Source organism: Colossoma macropomum, unplaced genomic scaffold (assembly GCF_904425465.1).
Source record: "Colossoma macropomum unplaced genomic scaffold, Colossoma_macropomum, whole genome shotgun sequence".
NCBI classification, from domain to species: Eukaryota; Metazoa; Chordata; class Actinopteri; order Characiformes; family Serrasalmidae; genus Colossoma; species Colossoma macropomum.
Window position 1 is genome coordinate 24663318 of NW_023494800.1, and position 18044 is coordinate 24681361.

General features: G+C 38.2%; 2 protein-coding genes across 3 annotated transcripts; one reads left to right on the top strand and one right to left on the bottom strand.

Moving 5' to 3' along the window:
* Nucleotides 1–323: 323 nt before the first annotated feature.
* Nucleotides 324–9317, top strand: ublcp1 (ubiquitin-like domain containing CTD phosphatase 1). 2 transcript variants are annotated; one of them, XM_036588055.1, is made up of 12 exons: nucleotides 324–432; nucleotides 895–1025; nucleotides 1158–1324; nucleotides 1457–1548; nucleotides 1952–2037; nucleotides 2146–2261; nucleotides 3308–3406; nucleotides 3611–3648; nucleotides 3814–3912; nucleotides 4824–4940; nucleotides 5062–5189; nucleotides 6956–9317. In XM_036588055.1, exons 3-12 carry the CDS (start codon nucleotides 1171–1173, stop codon nucleotides 6981–6983), a joined length of 957 nt encoding a protein of 318 aa, XP_036443948.1. In that variant the 5' UTR covers nucleotides 324–432; nucleotides 895–1025; nucleotides 1158–1170; the 3' UTR covers nucleotides 6984–9317. The 2 variants fall into 2 exon arrangements, with proteins under 2 accessions (XP_036443948.1, XP_036443949.1); XM_036588056.1 differs by having other exon boundaries at nucleotides 346–432; nucleotides 952–1025.
* A 14-nt stretch (nucleotides 9318–9331) lies between these two features.
* Nucleotides 9332–17093, bottom strand: il12bb (interleukin 12B, b). Its single transcript, XM_036588058.1, has 9 exons — nucleotides 17037–17093; nucleotides 16348–16432; nucleotides 15299–15577; nucleotides 15095–15197; nucleotides 14385–14554; nucleotides 12308–12468; nucleotides 10416–10531; nucleotides 10145–10174; nucleotides 9332–9626 (listed from the first exon to the last, which is right to left on the bottom strand). The coding sequence occupies exons 2-8, from the start codon at nucleotides 16430–16432 to the stop codon at nucleotides 10147–10149; spliced, it is 942 nt and encodes a 313-aa protein (XP_036443951.1). The 5' UTR covers nucleotides 17037–17093; the 3' UTR covers nucleotides 9332–9626; nucleotides 10145–10146.
* Between the last annotated feature and the right edge of the window lie 951 nt (nucleotides 17094–18044).

Below are 18044 nucleotides of genomic sequence, written 5' to 3' on the forward strand. Positions count from 1 at the left end.
TGAATTTTTTTTAGTGTAGTGTATTTTGGTGGTTGGAGTACATTTCGGAATTTAACACAATGTATTTGTAATGGAAGCACATCTAATAATGAAAATCTGCCCAGAATATTTTTCGCATGGGCAAATTAGTTGTGATCTCAAAAACAGCAAAATAAATAAATAAATAAATAAAATAATAATTAATAATAATAATAATATATATATATATATATATATATATATACATATGTGTGTGTGAGAGTGTGTTACATTTGTTATTATTCACATATCTGTTTAATTAGACAGACATGCGTTTGCATATGTATGGGGACAGTTAAGCCCCACTCTCCAGCCCAACAGGGGGCAAAATGGCTTCGTGTCGCAGTAAAGGAGAAAACGGAGGGAAGAATGAGACATGAAAATCTGCAGAACATAGAATGAACTGGAGCTGATGTAAGTGGCAAATCTCTCTAAATAATAATGTAAAAATTCAGCGAACATTCACGGTGCATTATCCGTCTCTCCTGCTGTAACCGCATCACATAGTGATGGAGAGAGGCGAGCACTGAAAATAGGGGCTTGTATAGCTGAAGCTCAGGTTAGTGAATAATGTCAGCAGCACAAGGTTGCCTGGTGTCTGATGCTTACAGAGGTTCTGCTTCTTTGTCAGTTCAGTTTTCTTCTTTCAGGTAGCGGTTAAGATACTGAGTGAGCACAGCAGAGGAGGTCCTGAAGTAACATAATACACGGCCAAATTAGCTAGTTAGCTCCCCCCATACTCCTTATATACGGTATAGCGTTATAAATTAAGCCAACACTGCTCAGTAAGCTCAGTTAAACAATAACAGAAATGATTCCTTCAGATTTTGAGCAGAGTGATCCTAATACTAACTGCTTTGTTTGGATTTATTTCAGATATGGTGCTAATATCCGTCTGACTCAGTGACTCTTTTGTTTTTGTCACATACAAAGGACCCCCTCAGTCCTACCAGCTGAAGGTTTTTGGTAACTCTGACCTAAAGAGATCCACCGTCCTGCAGAAAAAGGTTGCTTTTTATATTCTTACACAAGCAAACTACTTCATACTAGCTTTCTTAATCCATTGCATCAGCACTGTAATGAATGACGTCTCGCAAAATGACTCACTGTTTGGAATAACCCAAGTTTTAATCCCTTAGATTTTGCACTAGCATGTCTGTGTCAGTCATCATTAAGTGGGGCGGGCAGGAGTACTCCATCAGTTCCCTGTCCGAGGAGGACACAGTGCTGGACCTCAAGCAGTCAATCAAGTCTCTCACAGGAGTTCTCCCTGAGCGCCAAAAGCTGCTCGGCCTGAAGGTGAAAGGTAAAGAGAATCTCTGAAAGGCCAGACATCAGCATAATCACATGGCACTCCTGCTACTGCTGCTCTGTCACATGTGTATATATATATCTCACTTTGGATTGCTGATGAGTTCATGGAGCTCTATGCTTGCAGGTAAGCCGGCAGATGATGACACAAAGCTGGGCACCTTGAAGCTTAAGCCAAACACCAAGATCATGATGATGGGCAGCAGAGAGGAAAGTCTGGTAGGTTTCCAGGTCTTGTGTGATGGACAGGACAGCTTTACATGCACATTTATAATAAGACCTTTATCTTAATTTCACCAGTTATCAGATTTATTCAAGTGGCCAACTATATTGTGTACTAAAATGCCTCTTATCAGATTAAAGCCATTATCAGGTTTCAGGAAATCTGCTGCAAAGCAGCTGTAGAGGTGCATGTATATATGAGGATATGTCAATATGATATTGTCCCCCGTATTAGTCAATATTAGTCTAATGTTAAACTTTGTTCCCTGTAAAAGCAAAACTGACTTCTATATGATTTACTGTTGAAAAACTGGAAACGAAGTGTGTGGCAGATTTTCTTTGGAGTGAGCTGAGTAGCAGTGCTTTGGCTTTATCCCCTCATTTTTATGTTCTCTTGAAGGAAGACGTCTTGGCCCCGCCTCCTGAAAACGATGATGTGGTCAATGACTTTGACATTGAAGAGGAGGTGATTGAGGTGGAAAACAGGTGAGTTACTGCAAATGCATCCTGATTACCTGAAATTTTAATATTTTTGACCTACTAACCTCTTTACCCACTCCTGTCTTTTATAAATGTCTGCGATGTTTCATTCAGAGAGGAGAACCTGGCTAAGATAGCACGTCGTGTCAAAGAGTACAAAGTGGAGGAGTTAAACCCACCAAGAGAAGGGAAGAGATTACTTGTCCTGGATGTTGACTACACACTATTTGGTAAGACCTCATAAATAACATAAGTCAAGCTCCATTCATCCACACACTACATCGAAGTAAGAAGCAGCTGGCGTTTTAGCTACAACATTTTAGGACAGGTCTAGCAGCAGCATTCAAATACGATGCAAGTGCACTTATGTGCCTGATTTTATTTAAAAAGTGATTGATTAATGATACAATTTATCACAAAATTGCAAAGCAAATTTAGCCATAATAAAAACAATGAATTGGCTGATTGATGATTTTGTTGACTCTTTGACTCTACGTCCCTAATTATTACAGTTAACTGGCATAAACTTGAAGAAAGAGAGCCATGGTTTCCCCTCTGTGTCCTTAGATAAAGCTGTATGTTTTGTTTGCCATTTGAGATGAAGACTGGTCTACTGGATAAACCAGCTGCACTCATTTGCATAAAGTTAAATCTGCTGAACTTTTATGAGGTACATTTTGCAACGCCACAAACCATCACGCACCATGCAATGCGGCAGAGCTCACCATTGAAATGAAAAGCATGTTGCAAGGCAAAGTTGCAAGTGGATACATGCCATACTCGGTCAGAAAAAAATGCAGGTATGTTTTTGTTTATCAAGGTACAAACAATGTAAACGTACCCTCAAAAGGTACAACAGTGGTCTTGAGGTCCAACTGTGTATCTTAGTGTGTGTAGAGTCAATACAACTAAGAAAATGTAATTAGTCTAAAATATGATAGTTACGTTTCCTAACTAAAGGTGCTGCGGGTATCACCTCAGTGACCGTTTAGTACCTTTTTTTTTCTGAGATTGTATGAATAAAATACAGTGTGTGGTTACTTAAGCACGTAGTTTGCACAGTACTAATTGGTGGTGTGTAAACATTTATACAGCAAACATATCTTGGCAAATCATCTTTGGAGTAAGAGGGGAAATTGTGCACATTTTGTGTATTTTTGTGCTTTCTGCATCAACTGCAGGACAAGCTTCCTTTAAGCAGTACTAAAATGTATTTCTTGGACAGTTATCCTGAGATTTTTTGGCAATTGTGGATTTTTTTGAATTCTCCTTGTAGATCACAAGTCGTGTGCAGAGACGGGGCAGGAGCTCATGAGGCCTTTCCTCCATGAGTTTCTCACCTCTGCTTATGAGGATTACGACATCGTCATCTGGTGTGAGTGACTAACCAGCCCCCAGTTTCCCTAATGCATCATAGTAGTGTGATTGTCATAAGATGAAGAGAGAGCGTGCCCACAGCAGTGCTCACTCTGCCATCTCAACAGTGATTTGTTGTGCTCTCATTCAGGGTTTGTGTTATTTGTGTTGGATACAGTTTAAACCGAATCCTTTCACCTCATTCTCTATGGTTCCTTTTCAGCTGCTACGAGCATGAAGTGGATCGACGCCAAAATGAAAGTATGTCCAACAAGTTATTCGTTCCAGAGTATAGGAATGTTGTTTTGGAACCCTGGTTCTGAATCTCTATTTTAATGTCTTCATCATATAAAATGTAGGGGTGGAAATTTTAGTGACAGTAGATGTTTTGTTTAAAATGTCTCTCATCAGTGTGTGTTGTTTTAGGAGCTGGGTGTGACTGATAACCCCAACTACAAGATAACCTTCATGCTGGACAGTGGAGCCATGATCACAGTGCACACACCCAAAAGAGGAATTGTGGAGGTGACGTATTACAGTACAATTACATTGCAATTGACCTTTTTCAGCCAATCTAAAGCAAATGATTGTGCTCAAGCACTTAAACTGTACAGTTACACTTTACAAGCATTTCATTTCAGTCACATTTCACTGCCTTATTTGTGTATTAGTTTTAAGTAGAGATGGGCACAATTTAAATTTGCTATTTTTAATACAGGCACTTCACTTTTTTGTTAAAAGAAAGAAAAGTAGCATTACTGAGTCAGGAGAAAAAAATAAGCTACAATATGGTCAAGTCACCATGTAAAGTCCCTAAAAGTCAGAAGCGTCAGGGTTCTCAGGAGTTTTTCGGACCACGTCATACGTCTTTGCATGTTATCATCATATCTATGATGAAGATATGATGCATTCACTTACATCCTTGAAAGACACGTCTTTCACCAAGTTTTGACTGAGTTCTCTTTAAATACTCTTTCAACACACTCGCAATCTTCAGGTTCATCCACTCAGGGAAAGAAGTCCATTACAAAATGTTCTTTGACACATTTCTACCAGAGAGATCTCCAAATCTTACATAGTGCAGCCTTAAGATGAGCATCTAAAAGTAGGGTAGCGACGTGCTCACAGCAAACCCCACGTCTCTACTACCCCACAGGACGAAATACACACCTAACATCACACCACATCACACAGTTTAAGTGTGTGCGATTTCAGGCTAGATTTGTTACAGAATTGAATCAGATTCATTCCTTTGTTTGTCAGATATCTGACATGCCATCTCTGTCAGTAAAGATTATTAGTTTTGTCTGACTCCCATTGTTAAAACACTGAGGGAAAAAAAGACCAATTTGATTTTTTTTTATTTGCTGTATAACGTAGCCTTATAGATAAGTGTCTGTCTTAGATCTGTATCTAATACGCTCTTGTTCTCTCAGGTGAAGCCACTTGGAGTAATATGGGGAAAGTATGGTGAGTTTTACAACAGAAAGAATACCATCATGTTTGATGACATTGGAAGAAACTTCCTCATGAATCCACAAAATGGACTGAAGGTATGAGAAACGTATTCCGACTGCACATTATTACATATGTGTGTTATTGGTAGATAACATTTCAGTTTTAAACGAAAACCTTAATATGCTTAATATGCTTTCTACTCTCTCTTATTTGTAGATTAGGCCGTTTATGAAGGCACACTTAAACAGAGAGAAAGACAAGGAGCTTCTCAAGCTCTCTCATTATCTAAAAGAGATTGCCAAGCTAGATGACTTCTCAGGACTCAATCACAAACACTGGGAAAGGTAGGTGTGCAGGAGAACCTGACTGTGTTCTGCTCTAATAGTTATTTAGTTTACACTCTCATGTAGGTTTTTGGACATTTAAAGACCAACCTAAAGGCAATAGTTCATCAAAAAATGTACTTGTTGCCTAAATGTAGTCAATCATGTAACATGTGTGTTGTCTGAAGTTTAATTTATTAGTTTTGCACTGGATCCACAAGACTAATGCAGCTAACAAGTAATGGAAGCTTATATTCCCGCAATTAGCAATGTATAAACAACGTGCCTGAATCATCAAACCATGCCAAGTTGTTACACGTACATGCTACATACCAATTAATAAAAGTGTATCACATAGCTGAACTACTGAAATAGGTTTTTCACCAAAGTTTCATTTTAACTGTGTTCTTTTGGTACTCAGTGCTAGTGTTTTTAATAGGACCATTACAATCATGAAATTTTAGCTGACAATTTATCACCAAATAAATAATCGCCAATAACAGTTTTTTGTTCATTGTCTACAGCTATTAAAGTACAAGCTCAAAGTGGCCAAATTGTCTGATTAGCTATTTTTCTTCCAGCTGTCGATGCTCAGTAGCTCCCAGCAGACAACAGACAGAGATCGAGCTCAAATAAACAAACATTACTCACTGCTGCCCTCTAAAGGTGTTTTAGCCCCAGTTGGAATTTACAAATTTTCTTGTTTTTCTAAGACCCGTGACATTTTTCACTAAATGCATTTTCTGCTTTTTTTATTTACATGTATGTGCCTCGACCCAATACACATTCCATTTGTTGCAACATAAACGTGATAGTGGAAACTTAGGCTCAAAGCCTATTGTGGTGAAACTTTAATGCAACTTTAGTCGCTTGAAACCTACACAAAACGAAATGGCACTTGAGTTAATGTAAAACGTCCTGCAACTGATCTGAAACTCAGCCACAACAGCTGTAAGCATCTCAGCGAATCAAAACAATGATAATGTGTCATGTGATTGTATAAAATGACATCAGTTCAAGTGAAAGTGATTTTACTGCATCAGTGGACAAGCAAATAAAATAGAAGTTCTTTTTTTTCACCACAAACGAGTTTCTCGGTTTATTTGGAATCCAAATGATAAAATTATGACAGAACAGGAGGCCGTGATGGAGTCCTTGTTGAGCTTGTGCTTCTAGGACTAGGGAGGCATCAAATATAGCAGTAATGGCCAATTAAACATTATTTTTAAAGGCCTAATGTACACACAACAAATAAAAAAAAACTAATATATATTATAAAGCACTCTAGAGAAATGACAATTAAAGCTGAAAAAATATACAAAGATAATAAAAATGCAACAGATATGTAAATGCACATGCAACTCACAACATGCAACTAGTTGCATTAAAGTTTCAGCATGTAAAGGCAGCCTAACAACTGTGGAAAATAATTGCGATCAGTTGAAATGAATGCAGTATGGCGATTACGTACTAATTGTGACAGTCCAGGGTTGTCCGCTAACCCCACCCCCTCACCCAATAAGAGAACAAACTCATTGTTATACTATATATATCTTATTCAATTCTTATTTTGCTTTTATTGATTTTTATATTTTTTGAACTATTTTGATAACACAGTATAGTGTAATGTTATAAAACAAGTTTTTAAAAACTCCATTTGAAACCTACCTACCTTTCTTATTTGTATACTTTGGCCACGCAAGGCAAAAGCTTTCGACGCCCCTGCTATAGTCTTATTTGTTGGGTTACTAGTGTATATTGTATTTAATAAGACTGTGTTGTTGCAGGTACCTCTCAAAGAAACAGAGTCAGTGAAGTTCTCAACATAAGCTAGAAGCGCTGACCGTTCCTCAAGAACAAGCGGTGCTGGACACCCACAAGCCCTCAGCAAACTACCCCCTACCTACAGGCCATCTTTCTCTTTCATCTCTCCATGCTCTCTTGTTCCTGGGGAAAAAAAAGGTTCGAAATATTCACTTTCACAGTCACACCTTGTTCTTTTTAAGCAAATAACTGCATCAACTGTAGCTAGCACAAGCATGACCGTCTTCCCTCCCTTGATCTTTTCTACTGGCTTGCTGGTCAGATTATACGGGCTGAATGCCGTATTGAGGTACTGAGCCTGCCTGATCAACTCAGACGGTGAACAGAATGATACAGTGGTACAGGTATAAGAAGTGGTGCCCTGTTTATTTTATACTTTTTGTCACTGAGTTCAGCCTGAATTTTTCCCCGTTGTGCTTACTGGCCAACAACAACATGTCTTGCTTAGTGCAAGTGCAATTACGTCTACAAATCCCCAGATCTACTGTCAGAGTTTCCTCTCTTCCTAGCATTTCTTTCTTTATAGGTTAAGCGTTCAGAGTTAAATATCTGTAGTATTTTAGGAACCATCTAATGTGCAACCCAGGCACTTCTTTTATGGATTGGGGTCTATTTGAATAGGACTGCACTGATATTGGAATTGCAGGCCGATGCTGCTTTCTGATATTTTCCATGTACATGTACAGTTGTGTGCAAAAGTTTGGGTGCCCCTATCAAACTTTCGACAGTTTTGTTGATTTACAGAGGACACAATTTAATAAACAGTTACTGTTTATTTGCTGAATTTAACATATTCGGATAAAATAAAACATAAAATGTGAGCTGTGCAAACATTATGGCACATTTAATGTTGTATATTTTCCCAATATGTTAAACTTAGCAAATATGTGGAAACTGTGCACTTAAAATGCCATATTTAAATCTCCTGTAGAGGATGTTTTAACGTATATTCACTTTCAGGTTCACTGGGGGTGTTCAAACTTTTGCATACGACAGTATCTGCTGATGCTGGTACATAAAGATTTAGAACTTGGGACCACAACTACTTGAATTAGCATCACAGAGAAACTGTAAAATGCAGACATTTTAACACCCCAAGCCCAGCATCCCTTTAACATTCAGCTCTTCCAGAGTACAATAAGTACACCAGTGTCAGTTTGAAAAATCTGTCAGATCTAAACCACTGCTGATCAGTTTTTAGGCAGTTATCTACTGATACCAATACGTTTCCAATATTATTGTGAATGTCTAATTTTCAGCATTAGTTTCCCTTTATGGTAAACTTATTTATTTAAACTGAACTCTTTAACTCAACTTATCAGTTCGCAAGCATATCTTCAGTTAAAAGAAACGTCACCACTGTCCTATCAAAACCTCATAACCCCATTTTTTATTATTATTTTGTTTACAGCATGTAAAAACACTAGCTACCCTTATTCATTATGAACGGACCAACAGGAATGGCCCAAACGTTACTCGAAAGTGAACAAAAAAATAGCTACCATTTTGAAGATGTGAGGTTTCTTTATTTTATTATTTTTTGTTATATGATGTTTCTTTGCCTCTAAGCCTGGACGTCAGTTAAAAAACACTACGCGTCCTCAAAGCTGAAATGTTATGAATCAGATGTGCTTGCACAAAGTTTACATCTCTCAAAATCTTCCACTCTGTTGGATTCTTTCCTTTTTCTATAGACATCTTTTGGGCTTTGGGTAATCTCAGTATCACTTTACTTGAACCCTGCACCATTACTGTTACCCGTAATGGTCATGATAGATGCCGAGCTGTTGTTAATGACATGATTATGTCAGTATTATGTATCAGGGTTCAAGTGAAGTGTTACCGTCACTTGTCAGAAGGCGCAGTAGCAGGAGTTGTTTCTCAAAAATGGTACGCTAATTGGAGGACAGGCATCTAAAGGTTTACATAACTGTTTTTTCTAGTTGGACTATGAGATATTTATTATTGATTTAGTTATTAACTCATTCATAGAGTTATTTTTGTTGAGCATTAAGGTTGTGTTGATTGCCAGCTCTGATTTTTTTCTTTCTGACTCTTGACTTTGAGTCTGCCAGCAATTAAATGCAAGAACAAGCTGTTTTGAAGACTGACATTTTTATACCTATGTGACATTGAAACTTGTATTTTGAGTTTTTGGTTTGCTTTTTGGATGGAATTTGGAATCTTAACATCTGTATTTACTTACCTCAAGTCGCTAGTTGTCCCCTCGTGGCCCTAGTCGTGTATTTTGTCATTCATTTGAACAGATGTGAGCACTGAATTTATGGATGCAACTCAAGTGTAAATAAAATGGAAATGATTTTATAATGAGTCTTGACTGTTAGTTTAATGTCATACAACAATACATCATTAACATAGTGTGTACAGTTATCCTGGATAAATACAGTAGTACAGTAGTTTCCTCTTAAATATAACATATGAAAATATTCATTTTGAATATTAAGTTCTTCAGTCAACTACACAAAGTGTGTATTAACATTCTTCAGATATTTTGTAGATATAAAGTATAAAAATGATGTGGATATGGGTGAACGAATGTTTTATATATAGAAGCGATGAGTAAACAAACAGGGTTCAGAATCACAGGGTGAAGTGAAATGTTTTCTTCCAGACCTGTTTGAGATGAAAAGAATTGGCTGAGTGGGGCCTCATTCAGAAAGCAATAGCATTTAGAAAGCATAACATTCTAACAAAGTGAAGCCAACATGGAACCTAAGCTCCAAGGATTTCTTAACATTTCTTCATTGTTCTATTATTGAGATGTAAACAAAGCCATTCAGAGTGGTTTGGTGTAAAAGTGCATTGTAGATTTCTTTACAGTGGTGATGATGGTAACCAGTGGTTGTGATGTCTACAAAATTCAAGATTATCATAAAACAATGTCTCAGACATCAGGCAGCATCACCACCACTTTATTTAATGGCTTTCTCTGAGGGAGCGTTTAGAAGCATTAAATGCTTTGGACGTCTGGTTCCTATCACCACCACTGTAAACAATTCTGACTCCATTTACTGTAGAGCTCAAGTTTCTCTAGAACAGAGCACTTCACAGCAAGCTATTGTGAACGACTTTGTTTACATCATAACCGTTTAATTATTCAATCTCGAAATTCAGTGGATATTGGCTCTTACCTTTATTTCTCTGACTTGTGCTTGTTGACCCTGTAATGTGACAGATAAAGTATATTAAAACCAAAAATTGACCAGTATATATTTTGGTCATTCCCTGTATAAGTCAAGATGTGGTGTAAACACAAACGCCAGTGGACCACAGAAGACCTGTACTGTGAGAGCAAGGTCCAAGGTAGGTGTCTAGCTGGACTCTATGCAGTCAATATTCAACTTGGCATTGAATGTGTATGGTGCCATGAGGGAGCCTTGACAGCTACAGAACAGCACTTACTTATGTTGGCTCCACTCGCTCCAGGCTTGATTGGTGAGGAAATCCTGGGCCCGCACACAGAAAGTATAACTCTTCTTGGAGGTGACTTTATAGTGTGTCTTGTTGGTGTAGTGGGGCTAGAGGATATGACAAAAATACAGTCTTTTCATAGCATTCATAATAAACGGTCAATTGATCCTCAAAAAGGTTTAAGAACATAAGAGTTAACTATATCCCTCCTGTGACCTTCAGTTTGACCCCAGCAAGTTAAACCTCCAGGAAATATCAACACTCGGGTGGGAATTCTGTTTCTCCCTCCCCCATGTCGTGTGAACTATCAATGGTTCTCACACTACTACAGGTTTGGTTATGTTAGGTTAGGAGAGGTTTGAGGCAGAGGGAACATATTTAACTTTAAAGATGATAAGATAGCACGTTATATTGACCTCACTCTCATCCAAAACAACCAAAGCTAATACAGCCTGGGGTCAAATTGGGCCCAAAGAACACCGATGCCTACAAAGTGTGTACAGGACATTGAAAACATTATCATGTTAATTTTATGATATAAATTTGAAGCAAATAAAATGATGTCAATCGTTTATTCAGAGATGTTGAACACTGAATGGGGTCAAACTAACCTAAAAGATAATATGAGGGTTATGATACGTCTGAATGTGGTGATCCAACAGCATCGATTTTGACAATAATAGACCACCGTTCATCACCGTTACGCCACCGTTCAAAAACACTTCACTAATATAAAAAGTCTTAGTTCAGATCAATAAAATAATACCAACATTATGCAAATATTGTATAGGTTAAACACTTTGTAGGAAGCTGAAAAAACAAAATGTTTGGTGATGAACGGAGCTGTAATATCAGCATACCTCATATTTGAAAAGTGGTGACTGATCTTACTGATCAAATAGCTATTTATTTGTTTTACATAACTTGCTGTTGTTCCCAAAATACTTTAAGCTGTACAGTGTTGACTGGTGTATTGTATGTATTGTACCAAAATAATTGGAATGAATTGAATGGTTGTGGCCCTGCAATGGACTGGCGACCTGTCCAGGGTGTATCCTGCCTTCCGCCCAATGACAGCTGGGATAGGCTCCAGCACCCCACCGTGACCCAGAAGGATAAGCGGTTTAGATGATGTATGTATGTATGAATGGTTGTGAAGTTTTGTGATGCACTGGTTTCGTAAAGAATCGTAATCAAACTGAATCGCCGTCATGTCAGACATTTGCAGAGTCAAGCACTGGAAAAGCGACTGTTTCCGTTCATTCATTTGTTCGTACTGGCTTTCTATACCTTATTTTTCAAGTTATCAATCATGTTATCAATTTCAGTCAACCCAAAATCAAAATTGACCTTTTTTACTATGTTAGCTCATGTGCCTGATCATGTTAAGCAGGATTCATCATGTCATATAAACATTTCACCCACCCCACCTATCACCGAACTAGCTCAGCTAGCCCAGAGACCCTCCCTGACTTCACGTTTCACTCACAGACACATGACTGAAGCTCATCAATCTGAAGCTGCCTTTGTCCACTGTTTTTGTGGTGCTTGTATTAATGTTGTCTGAAAACTTTTTATATTTCGTTTTTATTGTTGTCAATTCTTTTTTCACAGATTTTTATGACAAAGTGCTATCACAGGCCCCCTACAGACCACTGACCCCCCTCAGTATAGGTCCAAGGACCACCAAGGGGTGCTTTGCGGCCCACTTGTGGTCCTCGACCCAGTGGTTGAGAAACCCTACTATATACTACGCTACTGAAGGCACTAATGGTGCTGTCCTTTCTACTTAGTGTGGTAACATGCAGTTTTGGACACAACCTTTAAATCTGCAGGTCAGTATATCAGTATTGAATTACTACATGTACAGGACATGACCTCACCTCTGAATGGTTTCCAGAATGGTCACAGTCCCTGCGATGAGCAAGCACTTTCACTTCATATTGGAGCGGGTAGAAAGTGCACGGCGTGTTCCACGTTTTGGGGACTTCCCACTCAAACTCATCGTCCTCGGTCTTCACAATGTCCACTTTGTCTGGTTTGACTGCAAGATAGAGAGAACGTCAATGTACTGTTTCTACACACTGTCCATTTTATCAGCTCCACTTATCACGTAGGTGCACTTTGTAGATCTACAATTACAGACTGTAGTCCATCTGTTTCTCTGTGTACTTTGTTAGCCCCCTTTTACCCTGTTCTTCAGTGGTCAGGACCCCCACAGGACCACCACTGAGCAGGTATTGTTTAGATGGTGGATCATTCTCAGCACTGCAGTGACACTCCAGTAGTGCTGTTGGGATTTTTAAACACTCTGTCCACTCACTGTCCACTCTCTTAGACACACCCACCTTGCAGGTCCACTTTATAGATGTCAGGTCAGAGGCAGTAACTCATTTGTTGCTGCACAGTTTGTGTTGGTCATCGTCTAGTCCTTCATCAGTGGTCATAGGACGCTGGTCACAGGACGTTGTTGGCTGGATATTTTTGGTTGGTGGACTATTCTCAGTCCGGCAGTGACACTGAGGTGTTTAAAAACTCCAGCAGCACTGCAGTGTCTGATCCACTCAGACCAGCGCAACACACACTAACACACCACCACCACGTAAGTGTTACTGCAGTGCTGAGAATGATAAACGAGGGTACTGCTTACGTCAGCTTTTATGCAAGATAAGAACTGCCCAGTTTACACCAAAAGAGGAGAATGTTGGTGAAATATGTTGGTCATTTAGTGGACATTGGAAAGTTATTCATGTATATTGTGTGCCCACAAGAGCAAGATTAACCTACTTAAAGAGAAAATATGAATTAAGGTTCCTTGAGGCTTTAATGCATATGCTGAACAGCTGTGTATGGTCAGTGTGTTTAAGTATTTGCATCCCCCACTTCCATCCACAGTTATCACTTTGGCAAACTGTGAATCTAACAACTCTATACTTAATAACAATTTTTTCTTTCCTATTAAAGCACTGCAGGGTTCCAGGAATAACTTCTAGGACCAGTAATCATCAGGTCATGCTTCAAATTCTTAGGTCAACATCTAACTTCACACCAGCTGTGTGGTTTTAGTCATGTTGGGTCATGAGTTGTTGTGATGATGAACAGTGAATCTCTTCCTAGCTTCACTTTTCATTGAGGAGCTACGCGGTTAATCAGCTCTGTCTCTTTTACCCTCTTTCCCCTACAGGCTCCTCTGTTCCTGCCAATGAGAAATATTTCCATAGCAAAGTACTGCCATTAACAATTTTCCCAGCAGGGATGATATCGAAGCCGGGCAACTGCAAAATTTAAGGCTACAGTTGAACAAAGGAGGAAGTAAATCCACTTACTGAGTGATTTTACACTGGTTCATTCTCTGCTTATGGGATCATTAGCCTTTTCTGAATGGCCTTTTTTGAAAGTCTTATGTGCCTAAAATGTGATTAAAGCTTCCTTTTTATGTTTAGCATGCTTAAAGTTTAGTGCTGGGTACTTATGAGGAAAAAAATCGAATTGTTTTACTGCATTTAAATCCCAGTGTGTAGTAACACAAGGTGAAAAGACTAAACAGTATAGTTTGAATACCTCCCCCCACCATGTGTTTTTTGTTAATTTTCTAAGTGAAAATAAGTTAACACCTTCTCCACAGATCTACACTTAAATCTGACATCTGATGCAAATTTTAGTGCATAATTTATATATTATTTTTAATTTATATTTTTTTAACTGTTTTTATTTATCTGTTTATCTATCTAGCTGTCTCTCAGTACATTTAAGATACTTAATTGTACATCTTCTATTTTAATTCTTTAATATTATAGATATATTTATATATGTATATTATATTTAATATTACTGCTAACTGAAACTGAGTTTTCTTCACTTTCTGAAGCTTCATCTTATCCTCCCTCCCACTATGAATTCAGGCTGTTCACACTCTGTGTAAGACAGCACTGTCCAGAAGGTGGCACTTGAAGCTCTTACTGATTTCATGGATGAAGAACTCTTTTAGGTGCTCCTCTAAGCGGTAATCGTTGCGGACCAGCAGGGTGAGGTTGACACGAGTGACCTCCTCAGAGTACGGACACTGCTGTTCATTGCAGGTCAGTCCAGTGTTATTAGGGTCCAGGGTACAGTTGATCAGCTGGGAGTTCCTGCAGAAAGGTGGTCTACTTAGTAAGGATGTAAATCTCTCAGTTCTCAACAACATTCCCATTTCATTTTACAGTTCAGTCCAATGCATTTTAAACTCTCAGATTATAATGAATTCACCAAATACACAGATGTGACTGCACTGTAAACAATAAGAGTGCACTACATTTTAAGCAAGTTAATTTTCAACAAACTGACATTTTCACTCAAAGAAGAGAGGTGTAACTCAGTAGGCTGGGCAATAGATTTTTTACATAAACTTGTGTACATGTTTACAGTTTACAGTTAAGGGACTATTAACACAGTAGTGGAATGCATATAGCTAAGCTAATAAAAATGCAGCTTATTTTATTGAATACAATTATATTATATGACAATTAGTTCTGACACTTCATAATCGATGCACTACACTAATAACAATGCATTATGATATATCAATGCATTTTTCACCCTTACTACTTAGTAAACTTACAGAATCAGATATAGGCTACAATTCCAGCCAATCTGTATTTTCCCAAATAAAATGATCATCCTTCCTTTACCGGAAAGCTTTGAAGGACACCACAACTCCTTTCCGTATTGAATTCCATTCCCATGAACAATGAAACGGGCCACTGAAGTTTCTTGCTACGCAGGTAATGAATTCTGGGTAGAAAGCAGAGATAAGTTTTGGGAAGTCTGTACAGTCTGGTCTTTCTCAACAGCGTGAATATCTGTAGGCACCGGCTGCCCAGCTGTCCTTTTACCTTTTTCACCTTTGTCAGGGCCTGCCAGAATAGCCTTCTTAAAGTCCACTGGTTTGACCAGCACTAACGTGTGGTTCAGAACATCTCCGGATGCACTGTGGCAGGTGAAGTTGCCCCCCCGCATGGCATGGATGGTGACTTCTATGTTGTTACCCGTTGCGGGAATGTGTTGTCCGTTCCATCGCCAGTGAATCTCAGTTCCCTCAAGCTCATCCCCACAGCGTAAAGGAACCTCAGTCTTCTGTATCATTGCATCTCCATCCACCTCCAAAGCAATAACTGCAAACAGTTGGACTGATTCATGAGACCAACAGCTCTACTGTAACTACAGTATGGCATCCTTATCTTACTATACCACATTGCAAGTTCTGCCACATGTACATTGTTACACACATTCAAGCCCACATTTGCTTTGTCTTGAAATTAGCTTGTCTTAAAATACTATTCAAAAGTTTGGAATCACTTTATTCTTTATTGTTATTTCATTCAAAGATTACTTGTGATCGAGATAATAGAAACTAGACCCCAAGAGTTTCGGGTTTTTAGGAGTTTTTAGGTTTTTTATGTGTTATAAAGCACATAAATGTTATGCTATAATTACCTTTTCATAGTCATTTCTTGTGAAGTTATCTGGCTCAAGATTTGATCACCACTTTAAAAATTAGACATCATTCTAGACAATAATCTGGACACATCTAAAATTTCTTCATTTTCTCATTTTAAACATGTATATGCACCTTTCTATCTATCTATCTATCTATCTATCTATCTATCTATCTATCTATCTATCTATGATGGATGAATAATGACTAAATGTACTTCATGATGCATTTACCCCATTTCAGTGAGAAATATATTACAATTACAATTATACATTTACATCAGATCTTCAAGCAAACATCTTGTTCTCAACCTAAACTCTATATAAGCTAAAGTTCCTGCAGATTTATAAAGCATTTATGATACCTATATATCTAACAGCTTGTTTTCTCAATAAATCTAAGATAAAAATAGCTTAAAAAGCTAAAATGTCTTTAAAAGATAATCACCGTTTGGCTTGATAACCTGGAGTGACTTGCTGCCTCCCATATGAAGAAGGGTGAGTTGTAAGACGAAGAAGAAAATCAAATTCATCTAAAGGACAAAATGACAAAAACTGTCATCCTTACAAGATTGAATTCTAGTTTGTATAAAATGATATTATATTTAATGGAATAATGGATGTACACATATTGTCGCTGTAGAGAAGAACAAACCCTCTTAAATCCTCATTTGTGACTACAGCAGAAGGGAAAAACATCTTTTACTTTTTATGTAAGTCGATGCAACAATATTTTCTAAGTCATTCTGAAAAGTTTCTATTGGTCTGTTTATGATGCAATACACACTGAATGTAAAGAGCAGTTGACAGTTTTAAATCATGTAAAACAATAAAAACGACAAAAATGGTACAATAAGAGCTCGTTCCTACCGTGATGATACATATATATGTGAGTGTGTGTGAGTGTGTGTGTGTGTGCATGCACGTGTTAAAATTCCATGATGAATGAATCAATTGAGATGCTCAAAAATCCATTGACTTCCATTCAAAATTAAAAAGGTTATTTTCCTTCTCCTGTAAAGTCACCATTTTGGAGATACCAAGTTTTGTCGGTACAGTGACAATAAACATTTTATGTACTGTATATTATACAAACGTCATTTAGATTTAAATAATATAAACCAAACTCTGTCCTACCTTCTTTTCTGTCTAATCAGAATGCGCTTCCTCCTCTGTGAACACACTGAACAATTGACAGAAGAACTGAATTCACTCTCATTTATAGGTAGGTGAGAGAGAAGCAGAAAATTCCCAACACTGAACTGCACGCACAATAACTAGCGGTTACAGCATCAACAAAAGGCTGTCAGACCCCATTTCACACATGGACTTTTTGTTGTATACATGACCTCACTGGCAGGTGGTCACACGTGCCTGATTTCTTTTAAGGCCGCCTTCTATCGAACATCACAAGTATACACTATGTAGAAAATATGCTGCTGTTTAAAAAGCTTGACCAAACACTACAGTGTCCAGTTTCATCAGTGTGTCACATTTCCACATGGAATTTTTGTTTCATTCATCTTTCAAGCCATAAATGTCAGGACCTAAAAAAAACCCTGTAGCATTGCCATTATGTAGGCAGAATAGGGAAGTATACTAATTACACAAGAAGTGTGACTGAAGAACCTGGACACACTTTTGCAGATGACACAGGGAAAAATATGATAGAGGAAGTCCTCTTGGAGGGCAGGACAAAAGGGAGCAGGACAATGGGCAAATTGCTGTTCTACTGAAGAAGGCCCTGGCCTACATTTAGGGGAAGCTCTGCTAAGCGTTGCGGTGTCAGAATGACTTACACCTGCCTGGGGTCTTCAACACTTGGTGAACCACATGTTTAAGAGTTTACCTCAGGGAATTCCACATGCTTTTGTTGTCTAATATAACAATGCAAGAAAGGAGTTTTCTCAGTTTTGTTGGTGTCTTTTCTGGGTAGAGACAAAAAAACATTTGCATCTCTTGCAAAACCAACTGATTGCACCTAACTGGGAAACAGGATTGTGTTTAGATATGGTGTAATCAAGCTTTGTAGATGGCAGTTAGCTACGTCTCAGCATTAGCATTGCAAGCAGATTTTCACAATTGTACATTCACACCGATCAGGCATAGCATTATGACCACGTCCTTGTTTCTATGCTCACTGTC